The 26,266-nt window shown below is 48.9% G+C and overlaps 1 protein-coding gene across 2 annotated transcripts in view; it reads left to right on the top strand.

Annotated features, from left to right (window-relative positions):
- NR3C2 (nuclear receptor subfamily 3 group C member 2) overlaps positions 1-26,266 on the top strand; it is a 292,733-nt gene that overhangs the window by 254,427 nt on the left and 12,040 nt on the right. For both annotated transcript variants that reach the window (XM_036031871.1, XM_028520129.2), the window contains 2 exons: positions 10,320-10,450; positions 14,666-14,823. In XM_036031871.1, coding sequence (XP_035887764.1) covers positions 10,320-10,450; positions 14,666-14,823 — 289 coding nt within the window. The remainder of the gene's footprint in view (positions 1-10,319; positions 10,451-14,665; positions 14,824-26,266) is intronic.

Here is a 26,266-nt window from a genome sequence, read left to right as displayed (position 1 = left end):
GTCAAGGGGGAGCCTGTACGTGAACTTCCTAACCAAAGCCTAGAATTCAAACAGCTGGTCCACCAGGTCCAGCGAAAGGCCCAGGCAGCCTCGGCGCCCCGGCCGGAGGGCTGCCTGGAAGAAGGCCCTTCCAGCAGGAACAGAGCGCGGCAGTGCTTACGTATTTGCCTCTGCCGAAGCCCTGCACCGCCGGTGTGGATGGCAGACGGTGGGCGGCTGTCCGTTTCAGCCCTCTGCACTGTGCTCCTTGCCCAGCCCCACAGTGAGACGTTTGGTCACGTGTCTTAGGGACAGAGGTTTCTCACGTAATCCGACGCGTAGCGTCCTGAAGATTGTCTCAGGAACCGCTTTCTTAAATAAATGATGTAACTAGCCTGAGAAACCCGCAATTCAGTGACAACTAAGATTAAACCTTTCGCCAAAGCAGTTTTGTAACTCAGTGTATCACAGATGCCCCCAGTTTAACTCTCTCTGAAGCCTGAACCGTCGCAGTGGGTTCCGGCTGCCTGTGTCCTTCCCTCCGCCACACTCAGGTGTCCTCGTGCCCAAAAGAAACTGTGCTAACTGGATAAGTATTTAAAAGTTGAAGCCACAAAGGAATATTTTACCAAAAACTATATTAAAATTATGGTAAAATTTATGGTAAAATATTTCCTGATTTCTGGGTCCGTCCATGGTAAACTATGGTTGCCATGTGACCAGGCCCCCTCTGGACCCTTAGACGGTCAAGTGTCACTGTGACCGTGTAACCGTTCATTATAAAGCCGGTGGAAACTGGGAGGCCTCAGTCCCAGGCAGTGCCATGCAAACATATCCCTTCTGGAACATCAATTACAGTGACAAACAAAACCCCGGACTGGCTTCTGACTGTTCCTGGGCCTGACCGTGTAAAACCAGCACAGAGTGGATGACTGTCAGGGACACGCGGGGACACCGCCCTCGGGCTCACTCGGGCCCAGTGAAGCAGCGGCCACAGCACATTCTCCCAAGACCTGGGGACCCGGGGACCGAGCGGCTGAGTCCCGTCCTGGCTGCACGTAAACGATGCTGTAAAAATGAGCAGGCGCCGAAGCCACAGCTGGGGAAAGGGTCCTTCCACAGAGTTATCTTACTTGTCCGTTAAGGGAAAATCTAGTAAGTCTATGAAAAATAGTGAAAAACAGTAAACTGGAATAATTGGAAGGCTCTGATGGAGGTCATTTTTATTCTAATGAAGGTTGGGGGGAGGGCTGTTTCTGCATGCTGTTTTGTTGTTGTTGCTTTTTAGGAAAGTAACAAGCCTGAGACAGGGACCATCTGTGACACTGACCACACAACGAGATGTTAGATTTACTCAGACGTAACGACGTGATTGGCAGTGTCAGATGTAAGGAAGGTCTGGTCTTGCAGAGCTGCCGTGATGGTGTGTGTGCACCACACCACTCAAGCTGTTTAACTCTCAGTGGCACACACACACACACACACACACGCACGCATATATGTAGGGACAGTTTATGGATATAATAGCATGTTAGTAAACATGCTTATTAAGAAGCCTCTTACTGGGATTCCAGGGACTTCACAAGTTCAGCCCTAAGCGAGCATTGCTGTGTGTTGTTTATGTCCGTATTTAAAGAGCAGTTCACAGTCTGTGGAACCACTGGATTCACCTGTTCTCAGTAGCTGCCAGGTGTTTACGAAGTACTCACATCACTTTGGACCTACGCACCATAAAAAAAAATCTATCATAGAAAGGTGCCCTCTGTTATCTGGAGGGACACAGGCCCTTCAAAGGGATGGCAGTCGCCTATTGTTCGATGCCAGGGCTAAAGGGAAACCCTTCAAAGGTTTAGCTTTGTAGTTCCTTGCTGAAATAAGTGATGTCTTGCACACCTAAGTAAAAGGTGTGTAGGTGAAAAGGTGCGGTTTCATACAATACTGCTCAAGGGGCTCCAGTTAAAAAATGTCACCACGCCTTTCGTGGGCCCCCTGTGGTGGGAGAGTCGGGACCCTCTGCGCTCTGGCATCGTTGATAGAATCAGCCAGTGTGAAGGGTTGCATTTGCGAAATGCGGATTCCCTGAGAGAGCGAGCGATGGAGGCCATCCTGTTTTCCCGCCCCCTCAGGGCACCAAAGGTACAACGGACAGCCCTTTGGGGAACGGTTCTCTAGGTGTTTGAAATTATGATTTATTAAAGGATTTCTTTACTCTTCCTGCTTTCAGAAAGCATTTAGCACAGCTTGCTGTAAAAGCATCAATACAGCAAGACTAAATATCCATCAAGATACAAGCAGGCAAAAAACGGCGGTTTGTAAAAATAGAGGATGAAAGATGTATTTTATATACTGTCAAAAAAGAAGAATGAATGGGAAGCCAGAATCATAAGGGAAGTTACATAATTAAACACAAACCTTAGTTTCTTAACCTCAGTTAAACAAGGTATGGTAGGTAGGACTGTGGGTTGCAGAAATTCTTTTTTTAATTAAAAACATTTTTATTGTGATAAAATGTCAGTAACATAAAATTCACCATCTTAACCATTGTACCTACACAGTGCTACAGTGGTGAGTGCGTTCACACTGTTCTGTAAACACACCCCCTGTACCCCTCCCCCCAGCCTCCAGTGACCCCCCTACCTTGTCTCTGTGAACGTCACCACTGTAGGCGCCTCGTAGGACGCAGCAGTTCTCTTTGTGCAACTGTCTTATGTACCTAGCACAGGGTCACTAAGGTTTATCCATGCTGTAACGTGACAGGAGAGCCACTAAGTAAGACCCCATTGTAGGCGTGTGCTCCTTTTATTTATCTGTGAATTTGCCGATGGACACTGGGGCTGCTCTCCCCTTCTGGACGTCCTGAGCCAAGTGTGCAGATGTCGGAGAGACTGTGGTTTCGGATCTCGCAGAGATTCTCGAAGTAGAAGTCCACTGGCGTTCTCCCTGTGGACGGACGGCCACAGCGTGAGGAGGGGCCCCTCCTGCGGGCAGTTGAGCGCGCCTGCAGTGCTTCGTGGGCTCACCACGTATCTGTTTATCAGGGTCCGCTTCTCAAATCCCTACTCTGTCAGAGTGGCACATGAGTGTGCTTCCAGGACTGCATGTAGTTCGGGCAATAATCTCCCAAATCAGCTGCCTCCAGAGGGACCTCCAAATAACTAGAGGACTAAGCTTTTTTAGTGTACTTTCTGGTAGGTCTCGTTGAGCTGGTGCTAAATAAGCTTCTGCAAAGACAAGAGTGTCCTTCAGACCGCTGCTGGCCAATGGGGTCAGCAGACTGGTCTCATAACGTGCAGCCACCAGCACTGGTGGCACAGGGTGACAGCAAGAGGGTGCGGGTCCCAGACGTACAGGTCGTTCAGCTTGTCTAGCTGCTCAGCTAAAAGCAAACAACCAGCAAACAGTCATCTAAAATGTGACTGTCCTCCCCAATCTAATTTTATTGGGGCTTTTCCCCTAATTTCCTGTTTTGTCATGTGAATGAACTCCATTTCCAACCGTACACTGTCTCAAAAGCCAGGGAAAAAAATGTTTTCTAAGTCGTCAGTTATTCACTTTTGTCCCAAGTGAATGAGGTTTGGATACATTAGACTATTTTAGCTGATTATTTTTAAACTATTTTCAAATGATCATATGATTGCAGTTGAGTGCAACGGATGTTCTAAGAGAGGACCGGATGAAGTTACAGCTACGAATGAGACTGGTTTCCTAGCTGGAGGAAGTGTCAAGTTTACAAAACTAGCGACATTTCTTTTTTTCATAGATTTTAACCAAGGTCTTTGGAATGGGACTGGGTCTCTCTGCCCATTCTGGTTATTTGATCTATCTGCTCATCCAAAAGTAAACGTTACTCTATTCTGCAAATGAGATGGTGTTTAGGAATGACGGACAAGTGCCCCCGCTCACAGGGAGAGACGGATGGCAGCCGGTACCTCGCTTGGACCACGGTGCCCTGGGTGCCCCTCCACGCAGGGCTACGCCCCAGCTCAGTCATCCCCGGCCGCCCTTCCGCTGGCCCGAGGTTCCGGGGTGGCTTCCGCGTTCCCTTTGTCATTTGGGAGCACTATATACAACATTCATCTCTTTCCCAAAGCGGTCCGTAGTTTTTACATTATTCTACTCCAAAGGCAGTGAGATTATTAAATAAATAAAAGCATGTAGCAAAAAGATTCCTGTGAGGTAATATTGCAAAATTAGTATCACGTCAAAAAAGATTGTGCTCGCCTCAACTTCTTTGGATGTACATTTCTGTGCATTTAATCTAATTCTGCAAAAATGATGTGATGCAAAATGTGGTTTTAAGAGAGCCCATTTTCAAGCTATATGGAGTACACAAGACTCTTCATTTAGAGAACTCAATTTTATGCAGAACAAACAGCAATGAAATTCGAAAACACAAAATCTCACCACATAATGGTCACCAAAGGATAAACAATGGAGTAAACAGAATAACAAAACATTCGAGGTTCCACATGACGCTTTATAGTTGTAAAGAGATACCGTGGAGAAAAGAACTGAAAACTGTTTGGCTGGTAGCTTGGAGAGGGGAAAAGGCGTAAGTTGTTTGTTTTACTTTTTAAAACCCTTTAATTATTGTTGGCATACAATATTAGTTTCAGGTATACAACATAGTGATTCAGCATTTGTGTACCTTATGAAGTGGCCACCGTAATAAGTGTAGCTCCCATCTGTCACCGTGCGTGGTCACTATGACGTCATTGACTGTGTTCCCTGTGCCCCTCATGGCTTCCCCGTGACTAGTTTTATGACTGGAAGTTTGCACTTTGTAACCCCGTCCCTCTTTTCTTCTTGTTTCTTCACCCCCTCCTGCTCTGACAGCCCCTACTTGGTTCTTGCATGATTTCACTTATACGTGCACTCTAGAAAATAAAACAAACCAAATGAAACAGAAACAATCACACAGATACAAGGCATGAGTTTCGGAGGAAATAAGCCTGGGTTTGGGTCCTGGCTGCATCATGGACCAGGCTTTCCTGGTCATGAACCTGAGGAGGACTCTTCACGCAGCATCATGGGCATGGGCAAGAAGGCCCTGATCCCCAGGGCCTAGTAGGCACGCCCTGCAAGGTAGCTCTGAAGACCACAGAGGTCACCCAGGTGCCACCTCAAGACCTGGAGATACTATCCAGAGTGAAGTGGCAAAAAAGGCCTTCCCCAGGGGTGTCGCCACACATTAACGCTCTCACCTGCCCTCAGGTGGTGTCTGAGGTCCCTCTAAGTAGCTTTAATCTGTGCGGATGCTTTGGTCACACGTCCAGCAAAAGAACGCTTGGACACAGAGGCGCTTAGCTCTCATGTCCTGCCCCAGGCAGGCCCCTCCCCTGTCTCTGAACATCTGACTGCTCTCTGGGGGTCCCTTGTTTTCCCACCCGCACATGCAAACAGTAGTAATAACACGATAGTATTTTCTTGAAAAGTCACTTAAAAAATTTGATTATTTCTTAGTTTGTTTTAACCAAAATGATCATTGATCTTCCAAGAAGCATTTTATTCTTTCCATTATATTAAAAAAATAGCTAACATATGTACAGTACTTTCTAATTTAAGAGCGTCTGTACAGTTGGTTCCTACATCCCTGCAAGGCTGGAATTATTCTCAATGTCCCTGTTTCACACACGACAAGCATGGGTCTCGGGAGCAGCACAACCACAGGCTCACGAAGCCGGCACGTGGAAGGGCTGATGGGTGCACGTCTCTAGGGTCCACCGCAGTGAGGCCAAGGGCGCCTGTTCCGCCTCGCAGCACCTGGTGCCCGTTGTGATATATCCACGGGCATCCTGAGGACCGATGTGCCTCGCCCCATTTTACACGATCTAAACCTCTTCCTTTTCGGAGAAACTTTGCAAATGCCACATCTATTTCATTAGCCATTTATTTACTCGTCCTGTAAATGTTCAGTATGACCTTTCTCTAACCGTCATCACCCTAGGCAGATCTGTGTCTTCAGTTCCTCTAGCTGTCTTCACCTGTTCTCTCTCCTTTTTCCTTCTCTCTCCCATTCGTTCATGCAGTCTTCGCTGAACAAGGACTGGCACATGGCGCTTGTCTGTCCTGTTCTGTTGGACGTTCAGAAAGATGAGTCAGGCATGGAGCCTGCCTTTAAGACGCTCGTAGTTAGCGATCAGAATGCTGGAACTGAACTGAGCCCTTTTTTCCCCTCTAAACACAGAGAAATTCTGCATTTAAAAAAAGCCGTACATAGATAGCCAAGCTCAAAAGAAGCACAGTGCAAACACAGGGAACTCGCAGCCAGAGTGGTTGCACTTGGAGCTGAAGCCGCAGTTGGCCCACACGCTGTTGACGGTGGCAGGTGCCACTGGGCTGGGATGAGAACCCCGACAGGAACAGCAGACAAGAGCGGAGGCCCCAGCGAGGCTGCGCCTGAAATAGAGCCCCCTTGCACGGAGCCAGGGCTCAAGAAAGATTTCTCTGTCTGCTGACAAGGAGAGTGAAACTCAACCAGCCAGCCCGCCGGCCCGGGGACATGGCAAGGAAGCGGAAGGAAATCAGCAGCACAAGCCCGCACCACATCTAGTGTGGAGTCTAAATTTAAACGCCACGAGTCTCAAGAAAAGCATCAAGCTGAGAAATCGGCACAAAAGCTGGTCCACGACAAGTGAGATGCACGTCCCCCTGACAGTCACAAGTGGCAAAGCTTCCTCCAGAGCCCCCGCCCCCACAAGGCAGTGTCCCTGGGACCCCCCCAGAAGACAAGCACGCGGCAGAACAGTGCATGTCAGACATGTGTGCAGGCATCTCAAAAAAAAATGAATTAAACAAGAGGGGAGAAACTGTAAAAGAAATATGTTAAAAGTGTTTAGAAAAATAGATAAAGATAGAATTTAGATAAGAGATACGATAACCATAAAGTAAGAAGTATCTTGTGCAAAATAACAAATGTTTGAGAAAGAAATACGGTTTATCTACGCACCTAGACATAAAAAAGGTTACCATTATGGTTAAAACACTGTAGACATTCAGTAGACTGGACAGAGAAAAGAAACAATATTAGTTAGAAAACAGATCTAAGAAACTCACCTAGAATGTGGCATCACATGGTTTAAAAAAAACATAATCTGAAAGGGAGGTTAACGTGGAAAACAACATGAGAAGGTCCAACACACTGCCAACAGGAGTTCGGCGAGGAAAGACAGCACAAATGCGCAGGGGATTGTTGGAGAAACAGCGGCCAAGAACATCTCAGAACTGAAGAAACGCCCACATTTCACACCGAATTAGGACACGGAGTCTTGAGCAGGAGTAAGAGCCAGTCTCCTCCCAGGCACTTCCCACTGACACTGCGCACGTCACGTTCACAGAGGAGATGTTTGTGAGCTACCAAAGAGAAAATGCAGGCTACCTATAAAAGGATGATTAGATTAAGAAGGCATTTCCCAAAAGCGGCCATCAATTAAAGTCCAGCTGTCGTGGAATACCAATTTCACAACACTGAAGGACATTACCTGTCAGGTTAGAAATCTCCAGCTTTGAAACAATTATTCAAGAATGAAGGGTTCGGTTTCTTCAATTAGAAATTGGACCCCGAAGTAAGGAGGGGAGTGCGGGAAGCAGTGTGGCCAGGGAAACACTTGGGTGACTCCAGCCAGGCGCGGCTGTGCGGGGGAGAGAGACGGACTTCGGGGGTGATCCGAGAGCAAGGTGGGGTTACATAAGGAGCGGTAACGAGCAGCATGGGAAGCAGTGAGTGTGTGCTGCATGTTCCTGTTTCTCGTGGAAAAGCTGTTGACCAACTTTAGATGTTCAAGCATGCAAGTTCACAACTTCATTATTTAAAGAGTAGAAATAGAATGTACACCTTCCAAACCCAGTTGAGGAGCAAAGAGGGGGATTTTTTAAAAGCTGCATCAATTTATGAAGAAGGAAGGACGGTAGAAAGAAGGAGGGGAAAGAGTGAAAATGGTAGGAAAAAATTTTTAAATATATCAGTTATGATAAATGAAAACAGTAAAACTGAACTGTTAAAATATAAATACCTTCAGACTTTTTTAACGTAGCTTTTTGCTGTCTGTGAAAGACACATGAAATATAATTATGTGGGAAGTTTAGACACAAGGGGCTTTAAGAAAGGGCTTACCAGGCAAATTCTAAAGAGAGGGCAGAAGAGACAGGAATGAGGAAAGGGAGGGGATACTGAAGGAATAATAGGAACGGCAGTCAACACTTTAAAGCGAAAGTATTAACAATAAAGACGATAATCGTGCTAGAAAGAAAAAGCTTGCCGTAAAAAGGATAAAGATATGAAGAGACAAGTTACCAAAGGAAAAAAACCCAAATGGTCAGGAAATATTTGGAAAAAATGTTCAGCCTAGTGGTGATGATGGAAGTGCAAGTGGAATCAATAGTGGGGCTACCCTTTCAACCCCCATAGATGGCCGCAGAGGTACATTGGAGGAGGACGGGCACTGGTGGGGGTGGGGGATAAGAGGGCGTTCTGGGCTCCTACCGGTTGGAAGGGACGCCGCGGATGGTGCAGATCTACGGCTCGGCAGTTCCTCCCGCTCTGTGTCCTAGAGAAGTGCTCAGGGCTGCCCCGTGGGCATCACTGGCAGTATCAGCAAGGAGGAGGCAACCCAGGTGCCCAGGGTGGTGGAGCGGATTAGTGAGTTGCAGTGAGATCACAAGTGCAACTAGTAGCCGTGAAAGTGAGTTAACTTAGTTACCTGTGTTCAAATGGATACATCTCCAAATGACAACATTGAATGACAGTAAGTTGCAGACAGATGTGCATATGTACCTAAGTTCACCTTTACATAAAAGAGCGGTACTGTGTGCTGTGTTTATAGATACACACGTGTGCAGTACAATACACACCTCGGAGGGGACATGATGATCACCCAGAGCGAGGGGCCTGCCTCCGCTCATCTGACACCTTTTCTACATCGTCAGGTCGTCCCCCTTCCGAGAGTAGCTTATTTTGAGTATCAGATAGCTGGTGTGAAAAGGAAAAATGGGAGGAGGTGGGAGGAGGGCCCTGGTCTTCGAGGAGCTCGGGTACTTGTGGAGGATGAAGCTGAGGGTCCGGGAAGAGCATGCCCGTCGGACAGCTCGAGTGGGGACCATGAGTGGGATCGGGGAGGAGGACACCGCAGACCTGACCGCAGAGCTCTGTCGTGTTTATTTGTCATGATCTGAAGCGAGCAGAGCAAACATAGCAGCACTTGTTTACATTGTTAATTCTGGATTGTAGATGCATAGGCCCCTGCTGTTAACTCTCTCTGTGTGTTTGTGTGTGTGTGTTTAAAATAGTCCCTTAATTGAAAATAGTTTCCAGCTTATTAAGGGAGAGGGAAGACATAACAATAATGATGCAGAGCAAAATGCTCTGTGCGGGTCCTTTACAAAAGGCTTTCAGAATTGAGATGAGAGACATTTCTGCCTGTCGAACCCAGGAGTGCCCCCTGGAAGAGGCATCCCAGGGTTGCCTTCCTGCAGGTGCTCACCTGCTTTCAGCCTCTCAGACATCTGGCAGCCATCTGACCTTTTCTTCCATTTCTTTGGCCTTTGACAAGTCCTCTTCCATTTTTCACCAGCAGTTTCTTTTTCACTAATTACATTCTGGTCAGTGCAAAGCAGTAGTTATCCAGGGCCTCCCCAGAGATTTATTACGATGAGGAAATGCATCTGAAAAACCTAAGTGCTGCCCCACTTCTCACGGAAAGAGGCAGTAATGACTTCCATCTTAATCTACTGAGGGTCTTCATGGAAACATTGGATCTAGTGGAGGAAGAGGGTCGGTTGGTTGGTTGAAGGAGTGGAAACGTGTGGCCCACGCCCCCGTCGCTTTCTCCCTTCACCAGAGATCCCACTCCAGGTTCTCACCTTCCCACATTCTGTCTCGTCTCCCCGTTTAAATGTGCTGCTGCAAACGCTCAGCAGACACAGTTCACGGCCTCTGTTGGGGGTCCCTGTGGAAACAAGACTGGGTCACTCGCCTGTGCTCACGGCGCCTAGCGCCGCCCCTGCAGACAGCGAGCACGTGGGATCCAGCTGACAAGGAACAGGAGCCTATGGGCCCCCCTCACCCCCCCCCACACCCCAGTGGCTTCTCTGGCCTCCAGGTGATCTCCTGGCCCTGACGCGTCCTTACAGGGTGCAGGCAGATGGCACCGCAGCGTCGGTCCAGAGCAGCTCAATGGTCACCGGGAAAGGCATCCGCTTTGTCTTTAAATTACACATCTGCCCCACGTTGACACCAAAAGGAACACTGCAGCTCAGATCTCTTTGGGGGCTGCCGTGGGCTGCCATCTGGGTTTGGGGACGAACCTTGCTTTCTCAGACGGTTTTTTCCTTTGCCTTTGCAGAGAGAGGATGCACCAGTCCGCCATGTACGAGCTCTGCCAGGCGATGCACCAGATCAGCCTCCAGTTCGTCCGGCTGCAGCTCACCTTTGAAGAGTACTCCGTCATGAAGGTCCTGCTGCTGCTGAGCACGAGTAAGCCAATGCCCCCTGACCCCGGCACCTCGTCTACTACACTGTCAGGTCACCCCCCTCCCGGGAGGACCCTGCTTAGGGTATCAGGTAGTCAGTGTAAAAAGGAAAAATCGGAGGAGGTAGGAGGAGGGCCCTGTCTTTCACGAGCTCGGTTGCTTGCGGAGGATGAAGCTTGGGGTCCATGGAGGAGCGTGTCCCTCATCCTTCATTCATCCGACCGCTAAATATCCATTAGGTGTCTGTCCTGTGCGTGGTGGGGTCGGGCAGTGCAGGAGCTGCAGGGCACATGAGGCACGAGGTATTCAGTGGAGACGTAACTTGAACACATCGCGGAAAGGGGTTTTCTCCTGTGATAAAGAGTGTCATGGGGCTCAAAGAAGACAAGAGCTGGTCAGCTCTGGGGCTCAGGGAGGGACTCAGGAATGTGGGGGAGCTCGGGCGGGTTGCGGAGTGGGTAGGAGGTGTGAGACGCGTTCTCATCAGGGAACCGCGTGAGGGAGTGTGGGGGTGCAGGAGAGTGGAGCCAGGCCCCCGCACTCTGTTCTGAGGAGTCGTTTTGCCTGTTTTTACATTTTTATTGCATTTAAGTATTTAGTTTTTCAGGGTGCGTCCAGCTGTACAGGGTGGGGAGAAGTGGGGAATAAGGGTGGGCTGTAGCTGGGACCTGGATATTCAACACTACCTTTGGTGGGCAGAGGAGTCCAGCACTGGAGGCTGTGAGCAGTGGGGAGATGTGACCAGAGCTGTACCTTGTGGCGTTAGGAAGGTGTGCCTGGCATGTGACCGGATTAAAGAGAAAGCGAGGTGGGGGGGGGGGGGGGCGGGGGGTCATGGCAAAGACAGAGTGTGTCCTGACTGGAAGCAGAGAGACCTGTGGAGCTGACGGCATCATGGCCTGGACAATGATGGTTGGCTGTAGGATGCACATGGCCACTGACCGGAAACAGTGATGAAAACAGCCTGGGGCAGAAATGACACAGGTTTTGAGCCCAGAGAAGAGACTCGGATGGTAGTGATGCCATTGAGAGAAACGTGTTGATGTCAGGACTTGGAGCGGGCTTTATGGAGTGGGAAAATGAGTTTTACTTTGGACAGGTTCATTTTTAGACGTATCCTAGTAGAGAGGGCAAAAGATGGAGACGGTTTGGGGCCGGAATTCAGGAGACAGGTTTGGGTGTTGAGATGTCAGCTTGCAAGGATCCTTGTAGGACACCGTAGTGCAGACTCAGCCGGCCGGTGAGGGGGGTTGCTGTGCAGCAGGAAGACGAGGACAGACCCGTTGACCACAGGAGAGGGGGTGGCAGGGGCTCACGGGACAGAGACACAGACGGCAGAGGGGCGGACGGTGTGGAAGCCACACACACACACACGCACACACACCACATGGTAGAAAATTTAAATGCAATATTTTTTTCTAAAAATGTATGTGGTATTCTGTATTAATTTTGACTACTCAATCTTATTTGCTATCTTACTATTTTATATACGGGAGTGAACAAAAGCAGGTTTACAGTTGTGAGTACACACAACAGTTTTTTCTTGTATTATTCTGTATTCATTGGTGTTTTTCCATACATACAACCATAAACCTACTTTTGCCCATCCCTGTGCATTTAATCCACCAGCCTATAATAAATTCTGATACAATTTTGAAGCTGTCTGGGTAATGTATTAGCTTCCAAGGAGCTCAGCACTTGCAATTCTGATTTTTATAGATGCAAGGAAAGCAAAATAAAAAGGTAGGAAAACGTAAGAATTGTAGGAGTCACAGAACCTGCAGGCTTTGGTACCTTTATTTTGCAAATCTTTGGGAGAACGCCTGAACACTCGTCCTCTCAGGACGTGAAGTGGCCCGCCGGATGTCCGCGGTGCCCGGTCTTCAGCAGTGACCTCAGAGTCCTGTGTCCTTCCGCTCACCGGGGAAGGCAGAGGAGCTCCTGCCCATTGTCTTTGCTCCTCCAGCCCGTGGGTTCGGGGTCATTTCCACCGGCCCTGCTACCCCTCCTGATCAGTAAACTCAGAAAACCTGGGCAGACCTCCCAGCTGTGAGGACTTGCTGACGTTCTCTTTATCTGTGGGTTTGTTTCAGCTTCTGAAATAGGTAGCTGGGAAACTAGTACAATGTATTTCAGCCCCTGCAGCAATATATAATACTTGACACAGGGTGTTCACACTTCGACAACTTCTGGGAACACAGCTATCAGAAACAGGAGGGTCTTTGGTGAATCTTAGTATGTGTGCCAAGTGCTATTGAAATCCAGTCATGAGATGTAGTCACTTATTCCAATTTTAGGTAAATGTTTGAAGATATAGGTTGACACCCATATACATCTAGATTGAAACAAAAGGTTTACTCCATCAAATGTTAGAAGTTCAAAAAAAGTTAACATGTGGGTGAGAAGTGTGGACTGCTATTTGCAAACTTTCAATTTCTCGTAGAAAGTTTTTGGTTAACGCTAAAATTTTGGTAGAAAACATCTATAGCTTTAAATGTTAACATCCTGGTTATTACCATCTTTCTTTAATTTATTTATATCTTTAAAACAAGGTTTTAATTTTAAGGAAAAATATATCAGTTATATAATGGATGGTATTTAACTCTTAATGTGAATGTTATTTATTCAAAACCACAGCTAACATTATGGAAGCCTCAGGAATTTGCGCAGTTGCTATTAGGGATCCCTTTGCCCCACAAAAATAGACTTAGACAAACCACAAATCAAAAGCCTCAACAATTAAACTAAAAGAGAACATTATTAACATAATATGTGAGGTTAGCTTTGCAAGATAATCCATATCTTTATCCAGGACCGCAGGGTTTATTTGCAGACGCAGTATTCCTGGCTTCCAGGGTTGCACGTAATACTCAGAAACATACTGAGCCGTCCGCAAGTGCGGACGGCCCCAGCCGTTACTCTCTGCACCGGTCACGACAAATCAGCAAACCTGCCGTGTGATTCAGCGACGGCACACGCAGGTCCCAACTCAGAGTGTTCATGTCACAGAATAGATTTACAGTACGTCTTCTTCCAAAACTAAAGTTCGTAGGGATTTTATTTTTGAAAGTTAAAGCCTAAGCATAACAATTTATTGGCAATAGCGGGGGGAAAAACAGACATGGAAACAGATTTTCAAAGGACGCATCTCTAACCTACCCTGGGCGCCGCGCCTCCTTCCACGACACAGGCGCAGCCTGTCCTCTCGCTGCGCTGCCCCGCGCCCCGGGGACAGGGCTCCCGGCAGGTCCCAGAAGCTCGTCACGTGCTGCCGAGTCCTGAGTCCCAAGGGATTGTAAGATTCTTTCCAAGTGAGAGTTTGTGTGTGTGTGTGTATAAATACGAAGTGTAGCCACTACATAAAAGGAAATATAATCCTTCACTTTCTACCTTATCAAAGATAAGGGTGAACATGGTTTATTCTCTCTGGAAGTCTGAGACTTTCCCTCGCCTGCAGAGCCACATGGTGTTACCACCGCACACCACACAACTGCACACACCCCCCCACCACCCAGATTGTCTGTGAAGTCACATGACATCCTCTCAGCTGTCATGTGACCTGGGGCAAAGAGAATGGGAAGTGCTTGTTTGCATGCATATTCTCCCCTTGGTAGACAGCCAGGCTCCCCAAGTGTCTTTGATATTTGAACTTGAATATGAAGACACTGCTTTCTAATTCTAGCTCCAGCTTGGATTGTCTGTGGCTCTTGCAGTTGTCCTGGAAAATCAAAGTCTGTTTTCCTGCCTCCGAGGTGTTGGCAGGTCGGGGTTCATAAAACACTCTGACGACAGGCCACAAGGCCATGAGGCGTTGTGGTCAACAGGCAGGCTGTGGACACAGGGCAGCCTAGCTTCGTGTCCCTTCTCTGCCATTTACTGGGCCCTCGGACAAGTGTTTCAAGCTCCAGTCCTCAGTTTCCTCATCTGCAAAATAAGAATAATATAATGGTCATGTCATAAGACTGATGTCAAGATTAAGTGAGCTGATACATGCAAAATATATAACACACATGTGATAGACAGCAGTTATTATTGTTTTTTGGTATTTGTGTGTATACAAGAGTTTACCGATAGATAACTAACTGCCATATTTACCAATAAATGTAATTCATTGAAATTCCTTGTCAACCTAAAAGTGGGAAAAAGCCATTTAACTGCTGAGATGTGAAAGCCGATTCCCATCCTGGGAGCTGACGTGTCTGTTCTCCTTACAACGCAGTTCCGAAGGACGGCCTCAGAGGCCAAGCCGCGTTTGAAGAAATGAGGGCGAACTACATCAAAGAGCTGAGGAAGATGGTGACCAAGTGTCCCAACAATTCTGGACAGAGCTGGCAGAGGTTCTACCAGCTGACCAAGCTCCTGGACTCCATGCACGACGTAAGTACCGCCCCCTGATGCTCTCGCGTGAAGGATCGGAGGCCCCACACTGCTCTCTCCCAGTGAGACTGGGGGTTGGGAGAGCTCTCGGGCCTTTGGGGGAGAGTAGAGGTCAGTTGTCCGGTGGGAGGCGGCAAGAGGTGAGAACTGGCTAGGGAAGAGGTTTTTCTTCAGATGACGTTTGTAACAGACTGCATTTCATGACGAGGGGACAAGGGTGTGACTCTTCCCCCTCCCGAGTGGGACCCGACAAATGTGCACTGCGGCGGCAGAACCCGAGTCCTGGCCCGGGGTCAAATCAAGTTTCCCATTTCTGCTGGCCATTTAGGGAATGTTGGGTTAGTGAAAATGTTTGCTTTCACGTTGCGTAAACAGTGACCATCTTCTACAGCTGTTAATGTAATAACCCAATCTTCCGAAAACATTATTCGTGGGCTGGGGCCAGCTCAGACCATCCCAGCCTCTGCCAAATGTTGAACCCTGTACTCACTGATCTTCGTAGGAGTCACCTTTCTGTCTCAGTGTAAATACAGAAAGCAAATTCTGAGCTGGTTTCTTCTCATGTAACCAATTGTCGATGTGGCTGAGGTGCTGGCCAAAGGCTTCTACAAAATACTAATATTGATCCCTTGCTGCATGTCATTGAAAATACGCTTCTCATTTCACGTTGTGTTTTCTCCAGTGTGGCTTTAAAAAAAAAAAGTTGTATGTAGTCATGCTAATTTAGTTTTTCGTGCTTCTGAGGTTTCATACTCTTCTTTGGAAAATTTATCACCCAAGCCCAACCCATAGATTTGCATAAGAAATTCATCTCCAAATGTTTCTCTGTTGATAAGGAAAATGGTGCAGGCCCGATGCCTAATACTGTAATAGTAATGAATCCTGTTGAATTAATGGCTCGTCCCTTAGAAAGCGGGGTATGCCAGTGGAGTGCTAACTCCCTGTGGGGTCTTTGATGAGAGTGTCACATTCCAGTCATCCACACTGACGACCCCTTGCCTGTTAGGTTGACCTTTGCTTCTCTGAACTTGTCGTATGGTACAAGTCAAATTCACAGAAGGTGAAGTCAGTGATGGATAGTCTGGTTAATTGCCAGCTGCCTCAAGAGTGTGGTTTCAAGGCCAGTGTTGGGAATCAGAGATGGCGGCAGACGAGGCTTTGGGGAGCACAGCGAAGGAGGGAGTCCTCAGCTCACCCGAGGGGAGCTGAAAGGAGACTGGAGACCAGAATGTAGATCATCTACATGAGAGCAGGGCACCACTGCTCCCGTCTCCTGGCTGCATCGAAAGTCGTTCTGAGTGGAGCTCAGAACGGGGCTTTGTGGCCCTTTCTCGCTGAGTTCTCGCGTTGGTTCAAGTGGACGGGCAGGCGCAAGTGCAACGGCTAGGTGAGGGTGCAATTATCACAGCATGTGTTCATAGATCGTGCGTTTTGAAGCAATTGGCATGGAATGAAACAACAGAAAAAAACTGTTGAAACGATCTTTTCAACAGCCTTTCAGAATCTTTGTGCCTTCAGCAGAGTGGCACAGAGGAGACACGTAGGGGCCGCCACCACAGCGGTCCATGTACCCACCCACCCTCCGCAGCTGCTTTTGCAAGAGCCCCACGGTGCTGGGTGCCAGGCGGGAGCTCAGCAATTGCCAGGCGGCTGCACCCTGGAGGTGACTCTGCAGCACCTCCTGGGGCAAACCATTGTCTTTTCAGTGTTTTTTCATCACGGTCTGATTGAACACAGTGCCTGGCTGGACACTGAACATATTCAGAGTGTCCATCTGAGAGGCTTGACACATGTGCACACCCATGAAGCTGTCATCACAAGACACACGACACATCTACCACCCCCAAACCTTTCCTGGTGCCCGTTTTTAACTTCTCTTCCTGCCTTCGCCTCCCTAGCTGCTTTCCACACTGCTTTCTGGCTGTACAGCTCAGATTGTATATTCTAGGGTTGTATATATTCTAGACTTTATGTAATCTATTACTGCATATATTCTAAACTTTGATATACATGGACCATGCAGCATGTGGTCTTTTCCGTCTGGCCCCCTTCCCTTAGCGTACTTGTTTCGAGACTCCTGCGTTCCACTGCGCGCTGCAGCACTCGGGCCTCCTCGCTGCTGAGCGGCACTCGCGGTGCCGCTGCCCCACGTTCTGGAAGTCAGTCACCAGTGAACGGGCACTCGGGCTGTTTCCAGACTGGGCACATTCGCAGGTGAAGCCACACTGGACGTCCATGGGCGGTCCTGCAACGGGCATTGCTCTCTTTTTCCTGGGTGAGGAGCCAGTCGTGGGATGTCTGGGTCATCCCGCCGATGCGCTTTCGTTTGTCGTGCGACCTCCAGCTTCTCCCCCAAAGTGGCTGCACACCAGCACACTCCCTCCACAGTCCGTTCGCATGGCTCCGCACCCCCTGACACCCGGAACGCTGGGTCCTCCTAGGGATAGCGCTGAAGTCGCTGTGTGGCGGTGTCTCGCGGTGGTTTAATTTGCATCTCCCTAGTGATTAATGATCTGATCTCCTGCTCATTTACCATTGTTACGTCTCCTTTGGTATAGTGTCTGTTCGGCTCCTTGGCTCATTTTTTAAAAAAATTGAATTGCCTGTTTTTAATTGGAGTGTTGAGTTTTGAGAGTTCTTTGTACATTCTAGATGCAGTTCCTTTATAAGATGAATGATTTGCAAGTATTTCCTCCCAGTCTGTGGCTTCTCGTCTCGCTCTCTGAGCAGTATCTTTTGAAGAGCAGTTTTCCATTTCAGTAAAGCCCAACTGATTCTCTCTTTTCATGAGTCACGTTCCTGGTGTCTGAGCCGACACCACGGAGCTTTTCTCCCAGGTTTCCTTCTAGATGCTACTGTCCTTCATTGACTCACATGTAGTCTGGACAACCATTTTTTTTTCATGTGTTTTTTTTCTGGGCAATGCGGGTTGTTTCTGGGGACAGGGTAAATCCAGTCCCTCCTACTTCATTTTGACTGGAAGGAGAATATTCTTTTGGGAATCGCTTTTTTATCATTCTAATTCTAAGGCCTTTATTTTAAACGATAAAAAAGGTTTGCTCTTAGAACGAACCTAACAGAAGCATCTTTAAAGTTCTATTTATATCCCCGTTCCAGACAGAACATTGAAAAGTGCACCGTACGTCTAGAGGGGCCTTTCTCACACGCGCGCCTGCACAGACTCGAGACTGCCTGCGGCTTGTTCATTAGAGTACATTAGTGAATCAGCATTTGTAGACTGTCTTCCAGGGAACACAGAAGCTGCACACGGACCGGCCCTGTGCTCAGAGCCGAGCTCCGATCACCTGGTGGGACGGGAGTGTTTGTTCCTAAGCGCCCCACCAGTAAGAACACTGTGACTGTAAATCCGGCTTCAGAAAGTGTGCGGCTTATGCCGCCCTTCGGGACACACGTCCACGGGCCTCCGGACCTGTGTGCACAGCCCTCGGGGGGCATGGGCTTGTCCCCCGTGTGCACTCATAGAGGCAGACTGTGCCAAGGAGAGTGAAAGGAACAGTCTTTGGACGAACAGGTTGTCAGTTCAGTATTGGAATTGGTCAGCAACTGGAATGAGCCGTAAGTCCTGTGAGCTGCCTTTGAGCATCAGTTTTTCCCAAAATAAGTTTCAAAGAAAGCAGGTGTGGTCAGGCTCCTAGGAATGGATGCGGTTTTTGCATTGCAAATGTCAGGGTGCTGTACATGAAGCCTAGAGACTCCTTATTCTTCTAGAGAGAGTTGACAATTCTTGTGGGGGAGGGGGGCTTGAGCCACTTTCTAATTCGCTGAAGGAGTGAAAGGTGTTGGCTGATGGAACGATGGCAGATTGCAATGAGGGGACATCAGGAAGGGTCGATGGTGCTCTCACCTCATCAGTGGTGGGTGAACTGGGCGCTGTCAGAATGCAGCCAGAGCGAGCAGAGGGCTGCCATACTGCCTCAGCATGTGAGGGGCAGGTCCGTCTTCTCGTTGCTCAGGTGACAAAGAAATGCAATTCATTCCGTATCTGCAGTGAGGTGCCTGGCAGTTCCAAAGGTGTGTGTGTGTAAGAGAGATTAAGATTCGACGCCACATTGTATCTCACTGAGTGAAACAACTATTTAATATAATTGTTAGTGGTGTTACTGCTTTCTTTGACAAGACCGTGACTAAGAAAGATTCTAAAAATAGGAAGAGTTGTTTATTCCAAAGTCAGCTAAGTGAGCACAGCCTGACTTCCCAGAGCATCAGGGGATGGGAAGGCGAAAATTGCGTGAGCCCACTCCTCCTGAAAAGGAAATCTGCTTTGGTGAAGATTCCAAATTAAGTAATTGAGATGTCAGATCTTACTCCGTCTAGTCGGTGAGAACTGTGGAAGAGTCATCGTGGTTTTCAGTGTCTCTTCCGTACGCCCAGTAGACGGGCCCGTGTCCATCTTTGCAAAGTTCTCACTTCAAGGGCAGAGCACAGCACAGAACGCACGGGCCTGGGTCCGTGGTGCCGGCTGCTTATTCTCATTCAGAACATTTTTAAGTTCGTATAACTGGGGGGAAAGTGTCAGACATATTTAAAACTAAAAGTGGGGAAAGTAGAAAATAGGCCAGAATGTTGCTATTCCAGTGTATGGATAAATAGGGGACGGGAGACTCCTCGTGGGTTCGGAGAGGTCTGGGCAGCTCGAGAACCACTGTTCTGGGTGCTTGCAGCTGGAGCCACAAAGCCACGGGGAAGACGACTCCTCACAGACGTGAAGGTGTCCTCCCCGGTGTCCCTCCTTTGTTCACACGTCAGTGGTTTAAGGGCAGTGTCAGCCAGAGGCCGTGACTGTGTCTCCGAGGACCCCTACTTTGCAGTCAGGTCGTATTGTGAGAGTGAATTACCGCGCCCCTGCCCCTGGCCAGACACGCAGCTGGTGCTGAAGATGTGCTGCAGCACAGCGTCCAGTCTCCTGGGGAACACAGACGTCAGCTGGGAGCTGAAATGCCGCGTGGCAGGAGCCTGGGCGGAGTGTCTGGAAGCGGAAGTGGCGGGTGCAGAAATGGCCATGGCGGGAGGGCAGGGAAATGGTTACTAAGCTGAGCCCCAAAGTTGGAGGCTGCCAGACTGATAAGGGGAGGCTACTCCATGGCAAAGGAGTTCGTGTTCCAAGGGAGAGAGATCATGGTGATACTGAGAGAGAGAAAATTTCATTGCATCCAAGAACCTCAGTGGAGAACAGTGAGAAATGAGGATGCAGACAGGGAAGGGATCTGTGAACCACGTGGGCCAAGGAAGCTATTGAAGGGTTCTGAGTCCATCAGCAGAGAATCTAGAGCTGCTCCGTCCAATGCAGAAACCACCAGTGGCTATTTTCATGCAAATTAATTCAGCAAAATTTTACATTGAGTTCCCACTGTCCACATTTCAAGTGCTCAGTAGCCACCACTTGGTGGGGTCGGGGGGATGTGCAGAAAGTCCCATTAGACAGTGTTGACCTGGATCACCCACTAGAGGAGGAGCAGGAGGGGCAAAGGGCCAGGAGGATGGTGGAGCAGTGGCCCAGGTGAGATGAGATGGGGTCAGGGGCAGACCAAGGAGATGCTGAAGTAGTGGAATGGGTGGCTCCAGAAGTCACATGCTAGGACGTGGAGTTGGAAGCAGGAGGGGGGCAGGCCTAAGATGACCCCCAGCATTTGGCAGGCAGGACCAGCACTGAGGAGGGGCTGCGAGAGAGACCTGTGAGCACAGATGCTGAGAGTGTTTGGACGCACTGGAGTTTGGCTGCCCTCAGGACATCCCCGGGGAAACGTCAAGTGAACCCCGGGCTCCTGAAGAGGAAGGCGGGTGCTGATGCAGGCGAGGTGGGGGCAGCACACTAGGCAGCTGCTGAAGCCTGAGGGTGGATGGAACCGCCCAGGCATCGCCCGAGGTGGTGAGAAAAGGCCTAGAACTGAACCCAGAGGCAAAACCGGCCGGGGCAGCTGCCTGCAGGGCCTTCGAAGGAGCTGCTGCCAGGGTAAGTGGGCAGAAAGAGCCTCATAGGGGGCAAGCCAGAAGAGAGAACGTCCCCCACGGTGCAAATTAGGGGTCAGAGGGGCAGAAGCTGTGAAAGGTCAGGTAGCAAACAGGCTGGAAACTTCCAGTAGTCATAGCAACGAGGTGGTTCTTGTGAAGAGCAGCTGATTGATTTAACTTGTGCTAATGCTCACTAGGTTTCCAGTAACTGCATCAGCAGCCACAAAGCAAACAGGCCAAAAGTTAACAACAACAACAAAATCAATGTGTTGTCCAGTCAAGCTCCTTAGCAAAACTGCTTTAATAAACAGAAAAGAAGTATGAGTCTTTCTGTTAGGTAACAGCACGCAGATACATGAGCGTTTTGAATGTAGTTGAGGAAACAAAGTTTTTGTGTTTATATGTTTTAAGTGCAGCTGGGAAATCACAGCAGCTTAGCAAACTCTGCCTTTGCAAATAGCCCAAAACAAGCTTTGTGACAGACGCCGGCCTGTGCAGGAGTAACTTGGAATTAGTGAGAGCTCTGTTAAGTGCTGTGTACATATGCGTGCATCCTGTACACGAAACGCACGAATACACTACCTGTGGATGTAGACTCAGATGGCTGTCGGTCGCACGGAGGAGACAGAGGTGCAGATGAGAGTGTGGCGTCGAAGGCACCATGACATTCAGGAGCTGTCCAAGTCACGATTTTACCCATGTCGTGCGTCCCCAGTGCTTGCTCGCCGCCGCTTCCATATGACACCTGAAGGGTGAGGACAGTTCATTTCCACGCCCAGGCCCAGAAGTTGGTGTTCTTCCGTTGGTTGTGGCTTTCTGTGGCTGACTTCATCTTGGTTGCTTCCTTATGTCTTTAGAAAAGATTGATCTAAAACATTCATTTTCAGCGGCTAATGTGTAAACTATTTAAGACAGTGCTTACCGCCTGGTTGATAGCAGTATTCTAGGACGGAGTTGTATAATACTGGAGAAATGAAAGAAAAATAACCTTCAGTAAGAGTTTGCCATTTTTTTAAATTGTGGTAAAATATACAAACATGCAATTTACCACGGTAGCTGTTTTGACCTGTATAAGTCGTGTTACATGCCTTCACATTGTTATGCAAAACCTACTCTCTCTGCCTGTTAAACTGCTCCCCGCTCCCCTCCCCAGCTGCAGCAACCACCATCCCGTCTGTCTCTGCGACTCCGCCTGCTGTAGGTTCCTCACGTGCACAGGACCGGGTCCCTGGGAAACAGCTCACGGCACTCGGCGGGTTACCCTCAGATTCACTCGAGTTGTAGCACATACCCCAGCTTCCCTTCATTTTAAGGTGAACAGTATCCCTGTTGTGAATCATGCTGCAATGACCATGGTTGCATACTCTCGTCCAGATCCTGCTTTCAGTTCCTCGGGTGTACCCTTAGAAGTGGAATTGCTGGGTCATAGGATCATTCTGTGTTCAAGATTTTTGAGGAACTGCCCAACTTTGTCCCCATAGTTTTCCACATTCCCGCCAACAGGACACAGAGATTGTTTCTTTGCGTCCTCACCAGCACTTTTAACTGCTGTTTGACAGTGGCCGTCCTGGCGGGCGGGAGGTGGTATCTATCTCACTGTGGTTTGGCGTGCGTTCTCCCGATGAGGTGCGCTGCTGAGCGCCTTTTCACGTGTTTAGTGGCCATCTGGATGTCGTCTTTGTAGAGATGTCCAAGTTCCTTGCCCATTTTTCCCATTTCATGAGTTTTGTTGTGTCTAAAGCTTTCTCTCAGGAACTTACAGTAAGTCAGTAGTTTATGTTTCTTAATTTTGCCAGCTAAGGATTAAAGTTGTCTCTGATCCCAGTTTATTTACAGAGAGCGTAAAAAAGCACTTTTCTTATGATAACTACTTCTTGGACTTCATCATTAATGACTGTTTCATAGCTGCACACCTACAGAGCAGGGCAGGTGCTGTGGTTTGGAGCTGGTCTTGCAAATCTGTGAGAGAATAACTTTCTGTGAGAGCATGAGGGGCTTGGGGGATGAGACGAGGACCTCACTGGGGGAGGTGGAAAGGAATTGTGTGTTCCATTCCCACCTGAACCTTCAGGATTTGCAATGCCGTGGGGTGAGCCTTCTGGTAAAACAACGCGTCACACAGAAAGCAGCACTGAGGGTCCCGGAGGCCCCACTCACAGAGACTCACATCTAACTCCCACCTGACACACAGGGAGCTCCTCCTGCTCTGCATGGTATCTAGGGAAGGTTTTGGAAAACTATCTCATTGTCTGACACCTGTGTCAATAAATCCCCCCTTACGCCGCCCGAATCCCTCTTCTTACAACATAAAATAACCATGTAATACCCGGGATTTACCCATGCCTTTCTTCCTAAGTCCAGTCATTAAGTCCTTCTCTTATCTCCATGAGGTGAGGGTGAGTAAATATTACTCTTTACACTTAATCACCTCATCTTTTCTCTACAAAGGGGAATAGTTAATACTTACTCACTTTTTTTAACCCGCTTTGCAGAGAAAAGGATTACAAGAGGGAGGGATCAGGGGCCTTCTCCCCGGTTCAGACGTGCAGAGGAGCGGAGGGGAGGCAGCACCTGTGGGCGCCGCCGGGGCAGACCCGGCCCTGCACCCGGAGCTCCAGCCCTGCCAGTGGAAGGGTCTCCCTCCCGGCTCTGCGTCCTGCTGTCACCATCTTGCAACCCTTAGTACACTTTAAACAAAGGGCCCCACAGCAATCCAGCCAGTCCTGGGCAAAACAGAACCTTCTGAAAACGGTGCTGCTCAGAGGAGACGATGGGTGTGAAGAGCAGGCCGGGCAGTGCTCCAAGCGATGGGTCCGTGGGCCGTCCTCGGGGTAGGAAAGGCAGAAAGCCTGAGTGGGGCCGGGCATCCAAAGGGTGGGAAACCAGAGACTCCTCCATGGCCCAGAAAGGCCCTTAAACCTAAGGCCTTGGTTGACACAAAAAGAAAGTCAAGAAGTTCTTCAGGTGCAGAGAGGAACGTTATCTTAAGTGCCGTTTTGGACCTGGGCGGATCATTTTAAATGACCGACACTGCAAAGGCCGGGAAGGTGCCCATTGATCAGTTTTGGTGATCCAGGTCATGGTTCAAGGGACTAGGAGGTGTATATGGCTTCACACCCACTCGATCATTATTTGCAGATTCTGTATTTACAAATTTGCCTACCAGTTAAATTTTAGCTGTAACCCCCAAATCAATACCCACAGCACGTTGACAGGCGTTCAGGGGCTGGTGCAGAGAATTATTTGAGCCGAAAAAGTGCAGGTTCCCAACTAAGGCCAACCAAGGTGGCGTTTTCCCTCCTCGTTCCAGCTCTCACACAGTAAGTGTGCTCTTCACGGTCTGTTCAGTGCCACGTTTCTTGCGTTTTTGTTGGTGTTTTTGCTGTTTTAAATTGTCCCCAAATGTAGCGCTCACACGCCTGTGTCCCTAAGAGCTAGAAGGCTGTGGTGTGTTTTGTGGAGAAAACGAGTGGGTTCCGTAAGCTCTGTTCAGGCCTGAGTTGTCCAGCCGCTGGACGGGAGTTCAGCGTTAGGGAATCAGCACTGTACAAAATAAGGCGTAGGTACCCAGAAACACACAGAAAACTGGGTTAGGTATCGGTCGTTAATGAAAAACGTTGTCACCGGTAGCACGTGGGCACCTAACCCTATTTTCCCTAAGAGTTAGCGACTTCACCGCTTCCAATGAGTTTGTAGAACGCAACTACCAGAATAAGGAGAGCCAACTGCAGATGGGTGCAGCGCACAAGGAGGACAGGATCCAAGAGAAATGGCCTCTGAGGGAACAGCCAGAAGTGGAAGGCAGGAGAGACAGCGATACCCCTCTTGAATGACAGATTCCAGAGCCTTTAAGCCAGACAACCCCCTATGTACAAGGATGCCTTCTAAACCTGAAGCCTCAGAGAATCTGCATAATGTTTGGAAATCTGGCTACTACCATCTCTCTTGATTCACAGACCTTTTTCTTCTCACATTTACTATTTCTGAAATCAAGAGACATCTTGTCATTGATTTATGTATTTTCATAAACAACCAAAACCTGTTTTCCCTTCCCTTGTTATTACATCCCTGGAATGGCTTGCAATCCAGGGCCCAGCAGATTTCCCCCCGAAAGGCCGGGCAGTAAGGACGGTGGGCCCCGTGGTCCGCGTCAGGACCCCCCCCCCCCCCCCCCCCCCCCCCGCCCCGCCGCCGCGTGCGAGCGCAGCCGGAGGAAATATCTAAGTGGGCGTGGCCGAGTCCCAGGAAAACTATTCCATGTAATTTCCACGTCACGAAATATGGTTATTTTGATTTTTTTTCAGCCGGTTCATGTAAAAAACAAACACAAATGAAAACACAGAAACATTACGCCAGGTTTGGCCTGTAGGCCACAGAGTGCCAGCCCAGTCCATTCAAGGGCATCCTAGCATCAGGGATTAAATTGGGTGACCCGGGCCTCGGGTCCCAGGCACTCACATCAGAAGAGCCTGCCTGGGACTGAAATAAGGATTTAACTGCTTAATCTTGATTAAACCTGATATTAAAGTTGGTAACTTAAAAAGATGTAGAGTTTTACCTTGCTCAATACAGAGTGCATTTGCCAGGAGGGTCTAGGAAATACTGAAAGCAAAATCAGGAAAAGTTCATACTTCTATATACAGTAACATGCCAGTGACTTTCAAACACAAGCCTTTCATTAGAATTCCTTTGTTCAGCGAGGTTCCCATTATCCCTTTATCTCAAAGCTCCACTTTCTCCGTTCCCACTGTGTCGTTTCTCTTTGTGCTCGCCACACACACAATAGACCTGATTCACAAGCAGGCAGAGCCACGTTCTAGAGCGGGGCTTGTAACACAGGGAAACTTAAACAGGGTGGAAATTAAACACATTTAAGCACCAAAAAAAGAGAGAGAGAAGGGACTCGAACCCATCTTGCTCCACACAGACAACATCCATCCAGCATATGCTGAAGATGAAGCGTCCGTCACTGACCAGAGACCAGTGATTGGCTTTGGACGTGTTATAAAAATGATGATGAAGAACATGTCAAAACACAGCATCTCGGATAACCACCAGATGCTAACGGATGGGGAGCAGGGGTGTTTTCAGAGAAATGCCCTTGGTTTTTCGTGCCATGTTGAGCAGCAGCATCTTTGCAGGCCGGAACCAGCCCTGCCTCCCTCACTCCATCAGGCAGCCGGGCCTCTCTGGACACAGAGCCCGAGGCACGGATTCTGGCCCGGAGCCCTGGCTTTGGCCACCCTCACCAGGGTTCCCCGTACCTAGAATCTGTGGCAGAGTTCACACCACGGCCAGCCCGGCCCTGTGGAGGCGCGTCTCCTGCTTCGGGGACACACTTGAATCCAGACTCCCCCTGCCCCTGCAGACCGGTCCTTGGCAGAACAGAGCAGCCTCTTAAAGGGGATCCCAGAGCTCCCAAGCACCCCACTGAGCGCCCCAAATGCTTGTATAGGCCTAGACTTACTGATCC

This window comes from Phyllostomus discolor, chromosome 8 (genome assembly GCF_004126475.2).
Source record: "Phyllostomus discolor isolate MPI-MPIP mPhyDis1 chromosome 8, mPhyDis1.pri.v3, whole genome shotgun sequence".
Taxonomy (NCBI): domain Eukaryota; kingdom Metazoa; phylum Chordata; class Mammalia; order Chiroptera; family Phyllostomidae; genus Phyllostomus; species Phyllostomus discolor.
Note: the sequence above shows the minus strand (reverse complement) of the source record. Positions and strands in the feature narration are given on the sequence as shown.